This window comes from Xyrauchen texanus, chromosome 39 (genome assembly GCF_025860055.1).
Source record: "Xyrauchen texanus isolate HMW12.3.18 chromosome 39, RBS_HiC_50CHRs, whole genome shotgun sequence".
NCBI lineage: Eukaryota > Metazoa > Chordata > Actinopteri > Cypriniformes > Catostomidae > Xyrauchen > Xyrauchen texanus.
Genome location: NC_068314.1, coordinates 1,790,198 through 1,813,383, shown reverse-complemented (window position 1 = coordinate 1,813,383; position 23,186 = coordinate 1,790,198). Strand labels below are relative to the sequence as shown.

The following is a 23,186-nucleotide window of genomic DNA, read 5'->3' as shown; positions in this document are numbered from 1 at the left end:
TTCACTAGAAATTAAGATATATAAATTTAGACATCAGTTTAGCAGATGGATCATTTTTGCACCACCACATATATTTTCTTTTAATCTACAAACGTGATTGAAATGCACCTATTAATGTTATTCCCTTACTGGTGACAGTGTAAAGCTTTAGACTCCCAAGGTGCACGTCATTCTCTATACACTACATATAAAGTGTCTTGCTTCACGTTCTACATGGAAAACAATATTTTTGTAAAGCTGTTGTGAACTCTTAACAAGTTAAAATACAAATGTGTGCAGCTTCAAACATGCATTATTTATTGGTCCATCACATGATTAACGAAGAAAGCGTTGACAAACTTTATTTTTCAGGCATATGAGGACAGTTCTGCAGCACAAGTGACTTATGTTGCCGGCAAGAATTAAAGACTATTTATTACTTGGGCAATTAAAACAGAACAATTCATTACAAAAGGGAATATCATAAATCTAAAAAGTGAACACTATATACAAAACTTTAAATAAATCACAGTTGTGTAGCAAATAAGCGCAACTTCTGCAAAAACCTGCAAAAACCCTCCCAAAAACATTCACCGATTATTGTGCTCCATACAGTTTCCAAACATTTCCTGTGAGGCATACGTCATATATAGGAACCCATCTTCATCTTTATGGTCCTTGTAGAGCTGAGCCATGGTCAGGGACATGCTGGCGATGCCAGAGTTGTTGATCAGCAGGTAGAAAGCTTGACTGGGCATCAGGGTCATTCGATTCCTGAGAAATTTAAATCAGACGCGTGAGAAAGTTCTTAAATCCACCCAGGTGACCAATCAGCTGATGCCATGGATGGTTTGGCTGATTCTTTGGGGATGTTCAGATCAGCACACTAATACACTACTCCTGCAGTATGTAGTGTGCACAGTATGCAAAAGTGTATGGGATATCTGGATGACGTTTACCAAAGTGTGCAGTATACAACACGCTGCATGGAATATTTACTCACACAACGCACTCAACACTTCTAGTGTGGGGATCTAGGGGACTTTTATGAATGCATTTTTACTTTAAGCTTTATTAGAGATTCAGATTTTGAAATATACACCAGAATTTCACTCGCAAAAAGCAAAATTCCCAAAACAAAGTCACTACTTTGTAGTATGCAGTACGGTGGCACGAGACACACGTTTCACCCACCTGATGATGGTGACGAACTGTGTCATGGTGAGCTCCTGAGGAACGAGGAATTTGGTCTTATCCAGAGGCGGCAAGTACTTCTCTCGCTGATATCGCTCAATAATCACCTAAAGAAAACGCATTTGAACAAATAGCATGAAAAGTTTGAACTCCAGACAAACATTGGTGTTTCTTACCGGGATTTTGGTCGGAAACTTGGTTCGGATTCCCGCCACCTCGTGTTTCCTCGTTACTGATCAGTAAACAACATGAAGACATTTAAAGAAACACTCGGAGTTTAACGTTATTTCAACAGATGGTCTAATGTTTGTGTGATCTCAAGAAACGTACCTAAGCTCTTCCTCTGTTTAAAAGGTTTGGGGGTGAGTTGCGTTTTCTCAAAAGGAGGCATGTCGTGTTCAACCTCTGGCCCGCGCGCACTAATTGCTCCGAAGCGCGTCTAACACTAATTAAATACTGCACCGGTGCTGACGTCATCGTGCATGAACAGCCCCATTACCACCGTCATACTATATATATATATATATATATATATGAACAATGAGCAAGTTCATAATTATTGTTGAATGCTTGTAATGATTATTGTTGTGCGATGAAATATCAACTGCTTGTTTATGGGTTGTATATATATATATATATATATATATATATATGCATGAAGTTACACATTCCAAAATGTCACAGGTAAATGCCTGTCTGAATGGACCTTTGTGCTGTCCACGGGTTCTTCTGAGAAATGTATGCATGGATTTGCACTAAAACAGAGGTTAGTATTGTATTGCTGTATAACAGTTCCTGTATGACTTGCACCTCCTAAATTATGCAACTATGGAATGATGACACAAGCATTTGGTTGCTTCTTCATTGTGTTAACAAATGTGTACAACATTACCTGCCTTTCATTCGTGCATTAATGTTTCATTCTTACTTTTGAATACATTCATTTGTAGTTTTATACATTTGTATTAGTGACGTTTTACTGATCAAATCTAGTGTTTAACATCTACAAAATCTTGGTGTTTGCTAGTAATTTTCCCCTTGTGTTTTAACTTAGATAGCTGAGGATTATTAACAACTATTCAAGCAAACAATAGACAATAACTAGGAACACAATGCTTGTGAACTACAAATCCCAGCGTGCTCAGCGCACTCCTCTCTGATAGGCTGTTCACAATGCGAGTTGTTTGTTCTGTCCAATCAGCGCGTTTTGTGTTGACAGCGATCTGTTGACATGCTTGTGGGCGTTGAGCGGAAACCAGCGTTGAGAAGTCCGATTCATTTGAGCGAGTTGGTTCGTTCGGACGGTTCATTTGAATGAACCAATTCACCAAATCACCGATTCTCTCGAGTCACCGATCGGTAGTGTTCCTGTGCAACAGCAGCCGATCCATGCAGGAATTTAACATGTTGTTTTTGTTGCTAAGTGGATATTTAGTTAGAAACGGTTTTGGTTAAGTTACATAAATGACGGTGTTCCACGGTTTTGGCTGTGTTTAGTGTAAGTTTAGGCAATGTGTTCTAGTCTGATTCTGGCATTTTGATGAGAGAAATGAACCTGTTTTGTGTAAAGATTGTTTACAAAATTTTTTTTTAGGTATCTACATTATGCCACAAATACTTTCAATTGAACTCAACTTTTATTAAACCTAGTATATTAATGTAGTGTGCCATTAAAATGAATACATACATCAAATTAAACACTATATATAATTTATATATAAATATAATATGATACATACATATATATATATATAGAGAGAGAGAGAGAGAGAGAGAGAGAGACTATAATTCATAAGAAAAAGGAGAATATAATAATTTAATATCAATTATACCACAAAAAATACACGTTCTCTTATACATTATACACTAAAAACTTTATTTTTAATAAATAAATAAAAAGCGAGGCATTGTAATTTGGAATTGAACACTACCATAACTTTCTTACCATTTCTGACATCATAGAAATAGTAAATAATAATAATAAGTAAACAGTAATAGTTCTTTGCTATTACGAACATTGATAATATTATTTGTCAACAACAACCCTTTTACTCTCATACAGTCCAGTGACTCGCAGACGCTTTGCGAATCGGTTCGATCGGATCATTTAAATGACTTGCTTCAAAAGAATCATTCGATTGTGAATCGTACGGCACTAGCGGAAACGTCATGAAGTGACAGCAGACAGCAGCAGCCCTGGTGAGTTGAGCGCTGCAACCGCCCGTTTCCCTTCGAGCTCTGAGGCGGATATTACAGCGAACAGAGAGGGAGTGATCGCCCGTGCGGTCGATCAGACCCCCGATTCCCGGCCAAGCTATGGACGAGCAGGCGGGCCCCGGTGTGTTTTTCAACAACAATAACAACTCCGTTCTTCCCGGCGGAGCGAAAGCGTCACAACCGGGCGACGGTGGAGAGGCGGCCCGCGCTCAATACAGTATTCCGGGGATTTTACACTTTCTGCAGCACGAGTGGGCCCGTTTCGAGGTGGAGCGGACGCAATGGGAGGTGGAACGGTCCGAACTGCAGGTAATGCGCGTTTGATTTGCCCGTTATATGTTAAGGTAATTTCAACGCAATTTCAGTCCGCCAAAAGTCAGCGACACACATTTGAAGGCTTGTTTTTCTTTCTCCTGCTCACACACACACACACTCACAAACACTCACTCACTCACTCACACACTCACTCACACACTCACTCACTCACTCACTCACTCACTCACACTCACAGACACAAACACTCACACTCACTGACACTCACAGACACAAACACTCACACTCACTGACACTCACAGACACTCACACAAACTCTCACAAACACACTCACAGACACAAACACTCACACTCACTGACACTCACAGACACTCACACAAACTCTCACAAACACACTCAGACACTCACAAACACTCACACTCAAACAATCACACTCACTCACACAAACACTCAGACACACTCACAAACACTCACTCACTCACTCACACACACACTCACTCACTCACACTCACAAACACACTCACTCATTCACTCACTCACAAACACACTCACACAAACACTCACAAACACTCACTCACTCACTCACTGACACTCACTCACACACACACACAAACACTCACAAACACTCACTCACTCACTCACACAAACACTCACTCACTCACTCACTCACTCACTCACACACACACACACACTCACTCACTCACACTCACAAACACACACTCACTGACACTCACAGACACTCACACAAACACACACTCACTCGCACTCACACACACAAACTCTCACAAACGCACTCAGACACTCACAAACACTCACACTCAAACAATCACACTCACTCACACAAACACTCAGACACACTCAGACACACTCACAAACACTCACACAAACACTCAGACACTCACAGACACACACTTACAAACACTGACACTCACAAACACTCAGACAGTCACAGACACACATTTACAAACACTCAAAGTCAGACACACACACACAAACACGCACTCACACACACACTCACACTCATAAACACTCACACACACTCAGACACTCACAGAGACACACAAACACTCAGACACTCACAGACACACACACAAACATTCACACTCACAGATACACACTCGCAGACACACATTCACACACTCACAGATACAGACACACTCAGAAACTCACACACACTTACAGACACAAACAAACAGACACAGAAATAAACACAGACACACACACTGAACCTCCACATTCACTGCAGCAGCACAAAAGCTTCTCTCTGTACTGTAACTCAATCCATTTCATCGCATTCTGCGGCTGAGGAGGAGATCTGCGTTCATGTTCTGTGACTAACAGGAGAAAGATATGGTTCATTTGCATACACACAAACACAGAATGCAGAAATCTGGAAGTACCTTTTTGGAATTCCAATGAAATTCTTTTAATTCTGAATTCACTTTTATTTATTTTTTAATTCCAGCACGTAATTTAGAAGAAAACAGTATGAGGTCGAATCTCAAACAGCCTGACAAGAACATTTTCAGATCATTTTCATAAAACATAATTCTATTTTGTATAAAGATAAAAAGGCCAAATGTTTTTGATTATTTAGATTTTATTTGTTTTCAATTTGTTGCAAAACAAATTTGAATATAATTTGAATACTTAAGTAATAAAATATGTATACATCCTGGTAGTAATTATTATAGTGATTGTGTCCAATCAGGTAACATCCCGCTTTTAATTATTGTACAGTAACGGGAATATAATAAAAAACATGTTTGAAAATAATGAGAATGGCAAACAAACTCAAAAGTGAAACATTTGGACATTAATTGTCATGAAAAATAAAATCTTAATGGTCCGACTAAATCACAATTTCTTATTTTTTACTCTTAATTTTGGTGTGACAATTGACCTGGCCTAGTCTGTGACAGATACACCTTTTATTACTGTATTCATTTCCTGTTATGATGTCACAGTGGGAATCAGAGGGAGTCGTTTATTCTGAATCGATTACTTCGACTATTATCACGACATCATAAAGGGAGTGAAATCTGCTGTGCTGCGACGGAATTCCAAAAATTTGCATGCAGAATTCTTAATGCTGGTTTGGAAATATCAGCCTTTTATTGTGTCACAATGGCAGTCAAAGTCTGCGGTGACATCAGCGGTTTATTGAGAGCTTTCCAGACGAAAACCTGCATCAGCAAAGCTGTGAGGAATTCACAAATGATTAATGAGGGATAAAACACTGGATGCTCCCTTGTGCCCATCTAGTGTAGACCCACTCTACCAAAATTCAATTGAATATAACTTGTGGTGTTTTCTTTGTTTGATCTGTCGCTTAGGCTTGTGTAAGTTGCTTTGAATAAAACATCTGAAGTACATGTAAACGTGGTGTTGAAGCATCTCAAGCTTTGGTCTTGTAGCCTAATAGTGGCAGATGAACATCTGTTTACCCTTGCACAATTTCAGGATGTCCTGGACACAGTGAATGAGATGAGATATTTAGACGTAAAGGGCAGTGATTGATTAATAAATGTGTGGAAATGTGCATGGCATTTATGGGTCATTTACCCTGACGTCCATACAGTCATTCCTGTTAACAAAGTGTTTTATTATGCATGATGAATGAAGGACAAACCAGAACGTGCAAGAGGAATTTATACAGGTCATGTGATCACTGACATCTCTTGGCCAGGGAGGTGTAGCTCCCAATTTTCCTTGAAGATATAGTCCAGCCGAAAATATATTTTTTTGTCATTGTTTATTCACTCTCAGGTATTTGCAAACTTCCATGCTGTTATTTTTTCAGAAGAACAGAAAATGATCATTTTTGAAGAATCTTCATGCAGCTCTTTTCCATACAAAAACAGTTCATAGTGACCATGACTGTCAAGCTCCAAAATGACACCATAATAAAGTAGTATAACTCCTGCACTATATTCCAAGTCCTAATTTCTGTCTATTCCTCTCTTCACTTTCGTATGACTCTGGAACACTTGCAACATATAGGGCCTATTTTAGGAGTGCTAGCAATAAGTGCAGCGCCATGCATTCAGTCATAAGTGCAGTCAGTGGGCATGGCTATTAAGGTTTGTATTTTCGTGCAAGCGTGCGCTAAGTCTAGGCATGTATCACGCTAATGGGCTTGATCGAGTGCAGCTTAATTCTGAGGTCTTTCTCTGGTTTTTGCAGCGTATGCATCCTATTATACAGTCCATTCCCTCGAGCACCAGCGATATAAACAAAGACTGCACATTCATAAGAAGCTGGTTGTGTAAATGGACTGTGTGCAATAATTCAGGAGAATAAAAATATGGACATGCTCCTTTTATGTGCTTAGAAGTGTTATTCTCGTCAGGATTTGGGTGTACACTGTTAAATTATATAGAAAGTTTTATGAATCATTTTCATCTACTGATGCACAAATCATGGCAGGTATTAATAGTGATAGTATCTGCACGCACTTCACTTACACCGGTCGATTTTTATCTATTTAATTCATTTATTGAAACAAAACAATGTATCCAAAAATATTTCTAAATTCAAATACAATAAACTAATATATAATCAAAATAACGACATGGTCAAAACAAAAATCATACCAAATCGGTACCTTTTCCTTTTGCAGCGACTTAAAAATCTGTGACAACAGGTGGAAAAATATCAATATAAATTATATCATAAATACAATTGTAAATTTAAACATAATAATATCAATTGAAAAATAAACCTTGACTTATAGATAGTTTAACACAAATCTCATACATTTTTGTTTCAGAATTAGCACTCTCATGAAAATTGGATAAGATGTTGAGCACGGTCATTGTGCGGAGTGTGTGTATCTGTGAGTAAATACAGCCCATAGTGCACACGTTGTATGAACTACTTTTATGCGACTTAAAATGGTGTTTAACCCACTCGACCGACATCGTCATTACAAACTATCATATGAAAAAGTGCAGCATGAATATAAAAAAATATATAATTATCAGCCTGGTCTCAGAATACCAAAATTTTTGCAAAATAATTTGTAATTATCTTACAAATTATCGCACACAAACAATCACTCACACAAACTCTCACACTCATACAAACACTCACTCACACTCACACAAACACTCACACTCACACAAACACTCACACTCATACAAACACTCACTCACACTCACACAAACACTCACACTCACACAAACACTCACACTCACTCACACTCACACAAACACTCACACAAACACTCACACTCACACAAACACTCACACTCACTCACACTCACACAAACACTCACACAAACACTCACACTCATACAAACACTCACTCACACACACACTCACTCACACACACAAACACTCCCTTGCAGTTCGTTATCGGTTTGTTATCTTTATCGATATTCATTATCGTTGCAGTTTTCTGTTAAAACTAGAGGCGCTACAACAACAGTTACTTTTACTTTCACACAAATCACGAGTAAAACAGCAGATTATCAATTTATGTATGTATTAGTAGAATGCTATATTATGACTTCTGAACATTTTTAATATAGCACATGACTCATTTTAATGTTTGCATTGCATAAAAACATTTACAAGCTTATTCGATTGCAATCAAATCAGGAGCGTGGTACGAGTCCTGAAGGGCACGCGTGTCCACACGTGAACCAAGAAGCAACACAAAATGACGTGGTTGTGTTTTTCATCTTAAATTAGCTTTTTCTGACACTATTGGTTAGGTTTAGGGTAGGGAGGTCAGTTTTGTTGATAGAGCATTAACCAAAAAAAAAAACATTCAACCTCGGAACTGCCACGATACGTGTCACGTCTAAAGTATAGACGTGACACGTCTCGCGCGTGACGTAATTTCCGTCATCAGGAGTGTCCGCGGACAAACGTGCATATGCTGACTGTTGAGATATAAGTGTCCACTAGGTGGCGATGCACAGTTGGGCTGTACTGTCAAGCAGTAGTCGAAAACATCCTCTTCATCATTTTGTTGTTCTTCTTCTTTCCTCTAATGGCGGATCCTCAGTTTTTCTTCTTTATCTTTCAGAGCAGGTGTCCTGGAAATGACACGTCTCGGCGCTGCCCTCTAATGTCTGGTAGCATATAACAAGGCAATATTACTGCACATGTGTCTAACAAGTCCATTCGCGCTCATCTGCATGAAGTTTTGCGCGAGATGGAACGTGCAAAGTGAAGTTTACCTGGGCCTTTAGGAACCACGTAATATCATTTTGCAAAAATGTCACCAGTCACGTAATTTTCATGAGATTGGGCTGTTGCGTTTCACAGATAAATATCATGAGGTTGGGTAAATAATAATGACAAAATGTCCATTCTTGATTTATCTAACAGAGGGCGGCACTTCAGATGAAACGACCCTGACTGCTCTGTCTTCAGAGGTTTTTAATCATTCTTTCATAACCAGCATGCCTTTCATAGCTGTGAGTGGGCGAGCGTCTAGGAGACGACATCATATGTTGAAGATGCCCTCAGGCACCTTGACAATCAATCGAAATTAATATAATTTGCTCCGTTTCCATGTAGTGCTCCAATGTAGCATGCCACCTGAAATATGAGACACCATGGTGTGAAATGAAAAGCTATTAGCATTGCAAACGAGTGTGCAACAGGCTTGGGTTGTGTTGTGTGTGTAGGTAGCGCTAGCATTACTTTGATGCTGTGAAACAGTACCGAACAGAATCTGTTTATGAGCTGATGTTGGTGACTCATACTGCAGATGATGCTCAGCTCTCTCTGTCTCTTTCTCTTGGGAATGCCAGGCTTCAGCAGAGAGGAATCGTTCTCCCAAAAATGACTGACCCTCTTGTTTGTAAAACTGTATGCCTTTCTTCCATGGATCATATAAGGTGAATACTTGGAGAATATCCAGGCAACAGTTTTTCATATAATGAAAGTACTAGGGCTTTCAAAATTATAACAAATAAATAAAAATGAGCATATAAATATCATAATGGTGGATCATATGACTTGTCTGCTATTTATAAGTTATCGGATGACTTCAGAAGACTTGATTTTTTGAGCAAATTTTCCAATTATCATTGGATGTGCTTCAAAAGCTCAGTGGCAAATGATGTCAACGTTCAAGTAATTTGTCATAACACTTGACCTGCACGTAACCGTGCCGGGTGTATTGGGGAATGTTGACACAAGTAGGGTGAAAGGGCCTTTATTGTGTAATGTTGACATGTATCGGTGTGTTTACTGCGAGGTTTGGAAACAACATTTGAATACAGGTGTACGAGAGAGACAGGCAAATGTTGGAGAAGAATTTGTGCAACTCGTGTGTGTGTGTGTGTGTGTGTGTGTGTGTGTGTGTGTGTGTGTGTGTTTTGACTGGCCACATCAGTGATGTCAGGACAGCATGTGAGGTGTGCGTCCATTCATGAGTAACTGATATTCTCGCACCAGTGAGTCATCATTCTCGCGGTCATTTGTTTAGCCGGCCCACATGAGCGTCTGCTTTGGTGTTGGTCCGTCTGGATGTCTGTTTTCAGAATAGTGCACATTTTACTTGCCTTTTATAATCACCGTTTGTGTGCACAGGAAACCGCTTTTCCTACTTCCTGAATCCATAGCCATCTTCAGATGGCTGCAAACAAGTTTTTGCTTTGCTAACCCATTTATGAGAGCTGTAAATTGGAAGTGGGGTGGATGATTTCAAAACGTTTACTAAATCCGAAAGTTTCGCATCTTTTAGTTACTTTAGGCTACGCCCACACTAATATGTTTTCATTTGAAAATGCATCTTTTTCTCTCCATTTTGGCCTTCCGTCCACACTGAGAGGCCGTTTTTGCCTGCGAAAACTGAGCTATTTGAAAATGCCGTCTTCGTATTGTAGTGTGAAGTGGAAAAACTGAGACATTGGAAAACGATGATGGTTGTCATGTGATGCAGCATGTGATCAATTCAACCCAAAACAATCAAGATGGTGGCACATGTTGTAGCGGCATTGTTGTGCCTGGTATTTATTTTGATCATGTTAAATATTACTTTGTACAAGCTTAAAATTTCATTCCTTCAAAGGCAACGGGACATTTACTCGAAATTGGTGTCTGGCAGCAGAACACAAGGACAATTGCTTTTAGCGTTTTCATATATGTGGACATGCAACTTTCCGAAAATGTTTGAAAGCGACAGTGTGGATGGAGAGCATTTTGATAATGTTGCCAAATCACATAATTGGTCAATTTAGATAAAGCAGAAGAAAAGACTGCTGATAACCCATTAATCAGAGTAATCAGTAAACCATTAATCAAAAGTAAGTATGCATTCCCTTTTGTCTCCTCAATGTTCACACCCCTTTCATAATGTAAACAAATTTAAGAGATTTAAAAAAAAATATTTAATACTGCCCTTCAGAATCTACATAAGCAGATATTTACATAAAGTATATAGTAGTGTGTTGCCTTCTTGAGCATTAATTAATGTTTGCACTTTGTGTTGTAATTGTGTATGAAGTGTCAAAAGCTGGATCCCATATATATACATTTTTTTTAACTGCAGCTTGGAAAACTCCAGAAAATGATGTCAAAGCTTTTGCCAATTAGCTTCTGATAGGAGGTGTACTGAACTGGAGGTGTACCGGTGGATGTATTTTGAGGCCTATCTTCAAACTCGGTGCCTCTTTGCTCGACATCATGAGAAAATCAAAAGAAATCAGACAAGACCTCAGAAAAAAATCGTGGACCTCCACAAGTCTGCAAGCAATTTCCAAATGACTTGATGTACCACGTTCATCTGTACAAACAATAGTATGCAAGTATAAACACTGTGTGACCACACAGCCATCACACCGCTCAGGAATGAGACGCATTCTGTCTCCTAGAGATGAATGTAGTTTGGTGTGAAAAAGAGTAAATCAATCCCAGAACAACAGCAAAGGACCTTGTGAAGATGCTGGAGGAAACGGGTAGACAAGTATCTATATCCACAGTAAAATGAGTCCTATATCGACATAACCTGAAAGGGTCAGGCTCGCCAGCTGAAGAACCCCATCCCAACCGTGAAGCATGGGGGTGCAGCATCATGTTGTGGGGGTGTTTGCTGCAGGAGGGACTGGTGCACTTCACAAAACAGATGACATCATGAGGAAGGAAAATTATGTGGATATATTGAAGCAACATCTCAAGACATCAGACAGGAAGTTAAAGCTCGGTCACAAATGGGTCTTCCAAATGGACAATGACCCCAAGCACACCTCCAAAGTTGTGGAAAATGGCTTAAGGACAAAAAGTCAAGATATTGGCGTGGCATCACAAAGTCCTGACCTCAATCCGATTGAACATTTGTGGGCAGAACTGAAAGTGTGTGTAAGCAAGAAGGCCGACAGACCTGACTCAGTTACACCAGTTCTGTCTGGAGGAATGGGACAAAATTCCAGAAACTGATTGTGAGAAGCTTGTGGAATGATTCCCAAAACATTTGACCCAAGTTAAACAATTTAAAGGCAATGCTGCCAAATACTAACAAAGTGTATGTAAACTTCTGACCCACTGGGAATGTGATGAAAGAAATAAAAGCTGAAATAAATAATTCTCTCGACTATTATTCTGATATTTCACATTCTTAAAATAAAGTAGTGATCCAAACTGACCTGAGACAGGGAATGTTTTCCACCATTAAATGTCAGAAATTGTGAAAAACTGAGTTTAAATGTGTTTGGCTTTAAGTCACAAGATCAATCTTTTACTCATTGCGTCGATCGCAAGACAGCTACTGTTTGATCTCATTAAAAGGAAAGGAATGTGGTCATGTGACAGACATGTAGCATGTTTTTAAAAAAGGTATGGAGTAAATGCTGCACAGTTAGCGGTACGCTAGTAATGCATTCATAACAGCAAGAGACTGGGCAAAAACTGTGTTTTTTTTTTTTTGGTTGTTTTTTTTTCTCCCTTATTTGATGCGTTCTCTTTGTAATTTGCTGCTTCTCATTCTTCAGAGCAACTGTCTCTCGTTCCTCGCTCTTTTGTGGACAGGAGCGTTAGGAAGGACAGGACGTTTGCCCAGAGCACAAGTGCAGAAGTAAATAATTCATCCAGGTCTGGGTTTCCCTCTGCTGTCACTGGGTCTGTGTATGCATGGATGCGTTCAAGCTTGTGAAGGCGTGCCCATCTGTGTGTGCCATCTGAGCTGACATGCAGATGAGACCTGTTGGAACAGCCAGTCAAATTCACACGAGCCAAAATGTTCTTCGGCTTATTCTGCTTTCTCAAGTGTCACTGCTCAAGGATTGTTGTCAGGTTTGTAGGTTGATGCCTACAGGAGTTTTCTCGCTGCATTCTAGGGCTGGATGATATGGTTAAAATTGTTCTTAAATCTAATCTCCTAGTCTATGCTGATTTAAAAATGTTCTTCAGCTTTTGATAATTTTTATTTTGTCTATTAAATATAGCCTAGTGCTTTTTTATCAGCATTTCTGCTGTTGTTGCAAAGTGGATTCCACATTTTTAATGCAAGAATTCAAGTAAAAACATGTTTAAATCATTTTCTTGTATTTGAACCAGTATGCATGATTCTCATGAAACCTGTGAAGATGCCCTGGTCATATTTAACTCCAAATCAATACAAAACAATATGGAAGAAAAAGTCTTCATTTTAGAACCATTATTTACATCCCAATTCCCATTACCGTGACACATCAGGGGCCTCTTGCATGAAACTGTTTTAGACTACTCTTAAAAAAAGTCCTCTAAAATGTTGGTCTTAATTTTTTCAGTCAGTTGCATAAAAACTTAGATCAGTCTCATTTAAGACAGAGATGTATGACGGCACACCCCTAGGCTAACAGATTCAATGTTACCATGGACAAAACTGTCAGCTGAGCTAGTGGGGGCTTCAGTTGAGACTTTGGGTGTTTCTCAATTCTAAGAACGCAGAGAACGGACTTGTGTTCTTATGAAGACCAGTCTTGCCATGCTACCTTGGAAGAACGGACTCTGAAGGACAGGGGGACGTACTGTAGAACGCATCTATTTGAGCTTTGAGATGTGCTGCAATCTTCCTGTTATGCAATGAACTGTCACAGGGCATTTGAACCCAGTGAAAGAACTACTGGCATTATCACGCCAGTGAGGTTTTGCAAGACTAGTGACGCATTCGAAGAATAAAGTCTGTAAACACTCATTTTCGCCGTGTGTTTATTACTATATTAAAATTAATATATATATATTTTTTGCAAGCTTACATTGGGGAAACACTTGAGGAAAAACAAAACAATAAATGTCCTCGTTCTGCCACCGTAGTACCGAGTTCTTGCCCACAAGTCGCCATCCGATGCGTCCTTGAAATCAAGGACACATCTGGGTCATTTCCTGCATTCTGGGTACTTGCGTTCTTGAGGATTGGAATTGAACTTCGGCAGTGGATGATGACGTAGAACGAGTCAACGAGAACGTAAGAACACACATTGAGAAACAGCCTTTGGCTGCATCCGAAACCAAAGGTAGTTGACTTGTTGCCTCTGTCCTATCAGTCAATGACTCAACAGACAGCGTTTGCATACGAAGTTCCCTCCAGAAACTGGTCCGTGGAAATAATGTGAACTGAACTCACAGCACCTCCTGAGATGAGATCATTTGCAGCATTCTCATAGACAACAGTATTCTTGCAAACAATTTTCAGATGAAAAATTTCAGTCACATGATTTGTTTTGTTGCACATCTTTTATTCCGGTTAAATTCAATAGGAGTTTATTCTGTAAATGTGTCATAGTTTATGCGCATTACTTCTTATCGATCAAAAGCCCTAATGAACATTAGATTCGGACGTGCCTTGGTCCATTCCTTCCTCGAGTTACAGCTTCTGGAGGCAGCATTTGCCTGGTTTCAGATGCAGGCTTTGTATAAGACTTTGACTTCTACGATGGTAAAACCAATATTTATTTTTCTTTTTTTTTTTTTATATATATATATATATATATATATATATATATATATATATATATATATATATATGGGTTAAAGTCACTAAATTTGTTAATTAGTCAATTTTAAAGCATTGTATTCCTCTAGTAAGCAAATATTTTTCAGCGATGAAAACTGAGCATCCACTGTAGGCCATTGTTTTTAAAGCTATTCAGTGTCTTACGTTTCCCACAATCCAATAGGATTTAGATTTCTTTAGGCTTACTAAAGACATCTGTGAGCTTGTTTTATACAACCAGCTTTCTATAGCATTTCCGACTAATTGTTAGACGAAGTCTTAAGTTAATGGCTATGTTTATGCAACCGGACCCAGAACTTTCTAATATATATTTGTATTATATTATATAATATTTAGGACTGTTAATCAATTAAAATGTTTAATTGAGTTAATTGCATGGTATGCCAAATAATTAATGGAATTATTTGCAATTGATCGCATTATATATATAAATACTTTACAATTGAATAATAAAGAGTAGGATGGCTGATATACAGAATACAATTTAACAACAGCAAAAGAGATGTACACAAATAAAATATTTACTCAAATTTGCTTAATCTTTGCAAATGAAAAAAACGTAAATAGAAAGTTTAATATCCACTGACAGATCTATTGGGAGATTTTGTAACTAAAACGAGGGAAAGTTAATGTTTCAGGGCTGCGTTTGCCAATAATGATTGATCTTAGTGGTTAAGAGCATTTTCTACAAGCAATTTTACGAGCGTTCGTTATTTTTTTACTTGCGTTTCCCAAAACTGCATTTAACATGAATGTGCGAGGACACGCATTAAGTGCCACTTAAGAGATTCGCTGTCCATGTGACAGTGCTGAAATGTGACCGTATAGTGCTGCTTGTTATTGTAACTTCAGTATATTTGTTCGTTAATTTACCATTTGTAATTTACCTCTCTTAAATATGTTTTAGAAAATGCTCTTAAATATTTGACCTAATTAGCTGCATATTTACATATTGTTTTTGCAATAATTTTGTGCAGAAAGATTTTTACACAATCTGCTTCCATAATCAGATGTGCATTTGTAATATTTTGTTTTCATAATTTCCTCTTGATATAAAAGCTTCCAGGATTAGTGAAGACCGCAGAGGCCCTGTGTATGATTCTGCTATTTAAAAGCAATCTATTGTTCTGTGTTATTGCGGAGCGCAAAATTGGAGACGTTTGGAAGATTTATTGACTTACACCAAGGTCTGCTCTTTACTCCCAAAAGTGATAACAGTGACCGCAATGCTGCATGTGCAGTGCTACACAACCCGTAGTGCTGGCGAGAGAGCTTTGGTTGTCAGAGAGGAAGAGGAGATGAGGATAAAACATTTATGCCAAATGAATAAATGTAAATGTAAGATAATGAGCAAATATATTCTGATGATTTTCATGCCCGGCAGCAAGTTAATGACTTTTTTCTTCTCTTTCAGTTGTCTGCATCAATCGTGACACAACTGTGTTGTTTCCAACTTGCTGACTAATTAATCTATTCATCCATTTAGACTATTTTATTATTATTATTATTATTGTATAAACTGATTATTAGTGACTTGTCTGTTAAAATAAAATGTATATCCTGATATTAAAGTCTCAGCATATAGTGTAGCTATTAGTATAAAGTGTAATTTTGCGATTGCCCTGCAGGTGTCTGCAGAAGTCCATGTGCTTACGATGCTCTTAGCGGTGTATGATTTCTCCAGAGCACTCGTTAATCTACAAGCATTTTCAAGTACTACTTAATTTACTTTGATTTTGGGAAACAGGCCTCAAAACTATGATGAATCGTAAGTTGGATTCTATGATCTATTTAGACTTTTTGGAAATGGGGCCCAGTTTATTGGCAATGTGGCCCAAAATTGGCCAAATGTTGACCAATTAATCCCCCTGGCTGAAATATCGGTTTATCACGAATTATCTTGCCTAATTTTATATCGCCATTACAATCATTGTGCATATGATGAATATTAAAGCTGATGTATGTAATTTCTGCAAAACTAGCACCACCAAATGGAATTGCAAAAATAAACACTGTTTTCTTGAATACGCCCCTCTACTGCAGTTCTTCAGATTGTCCCGTCCCCAACTCATGCCATTAATTGAGTAATGTTGTTGGGGCGGGGCGCTCTAAACGAACGCACATTTTTATTGTGTCACTGTCTAGATTTTTTGGGAAAATGTCTTTATGAATGGCTTACTTATAGTTTACTCTCTGCATAATAATCTGAGATGGAAGAAATTATTTTAACACTGAAAACGTTACATGCGTTTTAGTTATTTTGCACCACACTACTGCCTTCAAGTAGTGTTGGACATGAGCTGTTTTACCCTTGAACTGACTCAATTACAAATGGTCTTTTAAATGGCCAAATTGGTGAACTAATCTTGCTGTAATCTGCTCACTTGTTTAATTCCTGACAGTGAAAACTCAATTTCTGTACTTGGATTTCCCGCTTATAACCATTGAACTCTTAGCTGTGTAATAAGACCTTTTGGGTTTTTAAGCCTTGTGTGCATGTTTGCTGTCATTTAGAAAGCCGTCTGTCCCGTAAGAACCAGTACATCAGCTTTCAGTCTGAACATGCTCGAAAATGCCACCCTGCATGCTTGCGTTCACGGCTCATGTCCTGTCAAAGCAAGTCAAGCCTTGTTTGGGAAGCTATGCAGTATGCATGCTTGCCTGTTCTCTCAGGTAATGCTAAAGGAACGCCCTGCATCACACCTCGTTCTTCACCAACAGTTTGATGCCCCACACTGTTGAAAGGAAGTGAGATAAGTAGGACACTACTGTTATACCTTTGACAAGTTACTGTCCCAACTTTCCAAGACTGTCATTTGACACCTATTAGCTATCTTGCAGTCTACTGCCTACATACAGTTGGCAGCAACCTTCTTAGGGGCTGTAGACACATGATGTGTGCTTGCAAGCAAAAACAGCTAGAACGGAATTGAATGTACAGGTCTTGAGATGACTTTTTAAACCATGTTGACAGCTCCATGTACAACACAAATATTGTTCTCTCGCAAAAAGCACAGGAGAGTCGACTCATCATTTGTTTTTATCCCCTATTTGGAATACCCAATTCTAAGTCCTCGTGGTGGCGTAGTGACTCGCCTCAATCTGGGTGGCGGAGGACGAATGTCAGTTGCCTCCGCGTCTGATACCGTCAATCTGCACATCTTATCATGTGGGTTGTTGAGCGCGTTACCGCAGAGACCTAGCACGTGGTGGCTTCATGCTATTCTCTGCAGCATGCATGCTCAACTCACCACACACCCCACCGAGAGCGAGAACCACTAATCACGACTACGAGGAGGTTACCCCATGTGACCCTACCCTCCCTAGCAAACGGGCCATTTTGGTTGCTTAGGAAGCCTGACTGGAGTCGCTCAGCACACCCTGAATTCGAACTTGCTACTCCAGGTGTGAGTCGACTCATTGATCCCAATAGATTTCGATGTCACCATGTTCCTAAGCTAACAACTGGACTAGTCATGCCCTGAATTTGGCGACAGTAGGTCGAAAGTTCTTCAGCTGAAATCAGTCTGCGCTTACTGAAACTCGAATCACTGCCCTCAGTGGCCGAAGCCGGAAGTGTTGTTGAACGAATAGGCGTGAGTGTCCACAGAGCAGCGCTAAAAGCGTGTTTGATTATGTGAATGTTATAACTTTGTTTCCCATGGGACTAGAACCCATGTTGCGAAGGTTGTTAAGTAGTGAAGAGTGAAAAGTGTTCACGTTCTAAGTGATGAAAAAAATGTCTGATGGAATAATGTGCTTGTAAATAGCTTGCCAATATGGCATTGATTTTAGGGTACATTAACTTTTGGGGTAAATAGCATCTACAATACCTAATGAGCACACATAATTAAATATTGAGTCAAGTAGTTATTTGTTATTAAATGTAATGCAATCATATTTATACTCAGTATTTCTCTCAACTCATCCCTCATCTTGGATATATTTTGTCACTAAGCTTTCTCCATATTGCCTTCTCTTCTTTTGAAATTGGCCCAATGGAGGTATATTAGAAGGGAGCATAAATAGACCTTTAAAATGCTGTCTAGGTAGGCTGCTTATTAGGTTTTGGACCAGTGTCTGGTTGTTTATTTTGGCCTTTTGAGGTTGGTAACTCATGCAAGGATAACATGGTTCACATCAGTGACTCATGACAGAGATCCTGGGCTGTGTTGTGGTCATGTGACACACGGAGTGGCCTGATTGAACTCGTGATTTAAACTTTTGGACAAACGACCCGATTTTGGGGCCAAGAGGGAACTATTTCAACTTTTGTAAATGTATGGGTGTGCAAAGATGTGTGCGTTATGATGCAGCCCTCTACATAGTGAGTAAATCACTCGCATATGCGACCAAATTTCGCACTTTGCATGTAAAATCTGTATTTTATTAGCCACTGGAGTTTGAGATGTTTAGTGGCGAAGAACTTGAGCGCCGCTGTCCTTTTACTGATTAAGAAGCGGTATTCAGCGTGTTATGTCTCGTCAGAGCGCCCTGAAGGAAACTGACATTATTTGTCTGCGGTGGGTCCGGATCTTTCACTGTCACCATTGCTTTAGTTGAGCCATGAAATGGCATTGATATTGCATTTAATGACGTCAACTGTAACGTGCCTGTTGGACTTCAGTTAGAAGGGAAATGTGTTGCAACACTCGAGAGCTTGTAGGTTTTAATTTGACAACACGTGCAATAAGTATTTGTACAAGCAAGTCATTCACATTATACAAGTAAAAGTTTCCTTTGCATCGTTCTTTTTATTTTGGATCCAAAGACGAAACCCAGAAACCCCATTTTCATTTCATGTCTCTTTTAATATCCTTTCTGTTATTCACAGTCAGTTAGTGATCTAAAAGATAAAAAGAAACATTGTCTAAATATACATTGCACTTCTCTCTCGTTGATGTGCGCTGCTCCCATGTAAACCCTTCTCTTAAAGAGATTGTACTGATTTAGCGCTTGTTATACTGTACATATCAATGCAAACTCAATTCACACAAGTGCATATAAACAAACATGTTTCAAAACTTTTAAATTGTATGAAAATTCAGTCAGTGACAACCGCTTGCATCATTATTAAAAATGCAATTTAATGGGTCTGGGTATCTCAGCGTGTATTGACGCTGACTGTCACACCTGGAGTTCGCTAGTTTTAAACCAGGGCGTGTCAAGTTAATCCAGTCAGGTCTCCTAAGCAACCAAATTGGGCCGTTTGCTAGGGAGGGTAGAGTCACATGGGGTAACCTCCTCGTGGTGGTGATTAGTGGTTCTCTCAATGGGGCGTGTGGTGAGTTGTGTGTGGATCGTGGAGAATAGCATGAGCCTCCACATGCTGTGAGTCTCCGCGGTGTCATGCACAATGAGTCACGTGATCAGATGCGCGGATTGACGATCTCAGAAACGGAGGTGACTGAAACTTGTTCTCCGCCACCCGGATTGAGGCAGCCACCACGAGGACCAACTAAGTAGTGGGAATTGGGCATTATAAAGTGGGAGAAAAGGAGATAAAAAAAAAGGAGAGGGAAAGGGCAATGCGGAGCGACAGTGAAGGAGAGAGAGAAACAAAATTCTCGCCGGTTTCCAGGTGCGCCGTCGCCTGGTCCTCGACGACTTCTCCACCCTCTACTGGACAACAGCCGCTCCTCCCCGGGCGGATCGGAGCGAGTCCTCTGACCCCTGTTGGATGGAACGCCCCTCCGCCGGCAGCGGTGACTCCATCCTTCGGCGGACGGATGCGGCTGCTCCTTTGGGCAGACGGCAGTTGCGACAACTCTACAACAGGGCACCTCTCCTCTTTCCTGGGTTTCGGCACCAATGTAACCGTGTTAAATATGGGAAGGAGGCGGCGGGAACCGGCTGAACAGTCAAAATAATATTTAATGAAACAAAAATACATAAACACACATGGCAGCTGTGTGTGGCTCTCTCTCTCTCTAACTGCCGCTTCCGGCTACATTTATCTCTCTCCTTGGTTGATGAGCCCGAATGGGGGGGCGGGCGTGCATACTCGCGGCTCGGCCCTCCTCCTCGTCACAAAGATCTTATTTAGAACTGGTCCCAAACTGTTCAGTGTGGATGGGACACCATTATAAAATACACTGACGGTGTTTCCTGCACAAGCATTCAGTGGCACTGCAACACCGTTATTGAATCTACACTGCAAAATATACAGCACGACTACTGTGGTCTGATTCCCCAACGAATGAATCTTATGACCCGGTTCTTTTGAATTTATAACGTGACCAATGTAGTCTGATTCCCAAATGACTGACTCCTGTGAATCTGTTCTTTTGGATCTACAGCTCAACCTATTGTAGTCGATTCCCAAATGAATGAATCATTTGAATCTACAGCATAACCTATTGTAGTCTGATTCCCAAATGAATGACTCTTGAATCTACAGCATAACCTATTGTAGTCTGATTCCCAAATGAATGACTCTTGAATCTACAGCATAACCTATTGTAGTCTGATTCCCAAATGAATGACTCTTGAATCTACAGCATAGCCTATTGTAGTCTGATTCCCAAATGAATGACTCTCTTGAATCTACAGCATAACCTATTGTAGTCTGATTCCCAAATGAATGACTCTTGAATCTACAGCATAACCTATTGTAGTCTGATTCCCAAATGAATGACTCTCTTGAATCTACAGCATAACCTATTGTAGTCTGATTCCCAAATGAATGACTCTCTTGAATCTACAGCATAACCTATTGTAGTCTGATTCCCAAATGAATGACTCTCTTGAATCTACAGCATAACCTATTGTAGTCTGATTCCCAAATGTATGACTCCTGTGAATCTGTTCTTTTGGATCTACAACGTGAAACATACTTGTATCCAGTTCTAATGAATACACATTATACTGTATGTTTTGGTTCATATAGGTCACACTAGATTGACCCCTGGGTATTTTTTGAAAGGTGAAGAACATAAAATTTGCCAATATTGTAACACCCCTTTGACTGTGAGGCATGTGCTCCTGATCGGCCCTATTTTTATCGTCACGAGACGACGCTTTTTATCTGGAAAAATCTTGAAAGACTTGCTTTGTAAGATGTGCCTAGGAAAGCTCTTTTATAGAGACGTTTTACTGTACTGGATTGAATAGTCTTTTTATCTATGTATTGTTTTTGCAAGGTGTGTTGTATTTATGAATCGCCACCTGTATTTGCCATGAAATAGCCATTGTAGCTGATATGGCAATAAACACCAAACACACTGTAAACTGTATGCTTTGTTGTAATTAGTGGTATTTAAAATATTCAAATAATAATATATCTCAATTAAAAAGTCTGTTAAGGATCCCGAATTGTTAAGAGGAATTGGAATCGGAAACAAAATCATAAAATTCCTTATTCCCATCCATGAGTTTCCATGACGACACAAACACATATCTGGCAGTGTGTCAAAGGTGAGCTTGTTGGATCACACACATACACAGTTTGGGCGAGACAATGTTATATCAATATCTGCTCACATTATGATAATATTGCAACTCCTTGTTTTAGTGTTTGTACATTGTGATCTTTGCCTCATAGTTTCTCTCCTTTTTTTCATATGTAAAACCCAGCACTCATCTCCATATTTAGAAAATCCTGCATGCTTATAAATAACTCTTCCTACACTTTACAAAACCTCTCTCAAACTCTCTCTGTACTTGACTTCCTTCACGTAGGGTGAAATGCATGTGGGCGATTAAATGCATCGCACCGCTAAAACCTATAAATGTTCATTTGAATCACTAAACCGTGGTCCAGGCATTGGTGACGCCCCTTTAGATGCGGCCGTTTTGTTTAACATGTTCAAAGCGAAGATGACACACTGGTAATCCACCCCCACTCGCCCTCAGGGAGAACGCAAATAAATCCATAAGAGTCAACTGTTTACACTGCACAGGCCATTAACTGCCCCCCTAAATAGTGCACTTTCTGGGGTACAGGAGCCATTAGAGGATATCCCGTAAAGCTCTTCATACAGGAGAACAACGGGAGTGTCTATTTTGGGTGATCGGCCGGTCTGTTTGCTGCCGTGCTGCATGTGTCTCTCTCTCTCTTGGCATTCCTGAACACGCAAATCAGGGCAACCTCATTCATAACTCGCCGTGTGTGTTTTACACGGGCTCGACCTGCTGTTTGATTGACTCATTGTTATTTTGGTGATTAGGCTCAGTTAAAGGGACAGTAAGCCCCAAAAAATATGAAAATTCTGTCAACGTTGACTCACCATCACGTTGTTCCAAGAACATGAGGAACATAACATGAGGGTGAGTGAATGATGACAGAATTTTCATTTTGGGGTGAACTATCGCTTTAAATGCTATTAATTGAACTGTTTGAGTTACATTGTACTGTATATGTTCGTGTTGAATATTACACCCATACAGGTCCTTCTCAAAAAATTAGCATATTGTGATAAAGGTCATTATTTTCCATAATGTAATGATAAAAATTTAACTTTCATATATTTTAGATTCATTGCACACCAACTGAAATATTTCAGGTCTTTTATTGTTTTAATACTGATGATTTTGGCATACAGCTCATGAAAACCCAAAATTCCTATCTC

General features: G+C 39.5%; 2 protein-coding genes across 2 annotated transcripts in view; one reads left to right on the top strand and one right to left on the bottom strand.

The window, feature by feature from the left end:
• Nucleotides 1-329: 329 nt before the first annotated feature.
• LOC127632543 (microtubule-associated proteins 1A/1B light chain 3C-like) lies at nucleotides 330-1,597 on the bottom strand. The gene is made up of 4 exons (XM_052111171.1): nucleotides 1,504-1,597; nucleotides 1,350-1,405; nucleotides 1,174-1,280; nucleotides 330-753 (listed from the first exon to the last, which is right to left on the bottom strand). The coding sequence occupies exons 1-4, from the start codon at nucleotides 1,562-1,564 to the stop codon at nucleotides 570-572; spliced, it is 408 nt and encodes a 135-aa protein (XP_051967131.1). The 5' UTR covers nucleotides 1,565-1,597; the 3' UTR covers nucleotides 330-569.
• A 1,756-nt stretch (nucleotides 1,598-3,353) lies between these two features.
• Nucleotides 3,354-23,186, top strand: part of LOC127632523 (striatin-like) — a 67,687-nt gene continuing 47,854 nt past the window's right edge. The window contains exon 1 of the mRNA XM_052111144.1: nucleotides 3,354-3,699. Coding sequence (XP_051967104.1) covers nucleotides 3,490-3,699 — 210 coding nt within the window. The 5' untranslated portion in view covers nucleotides 3,354-3,489. The remainder of the gene's footprint in view (nucleotides 3,700-23,186) is intronic.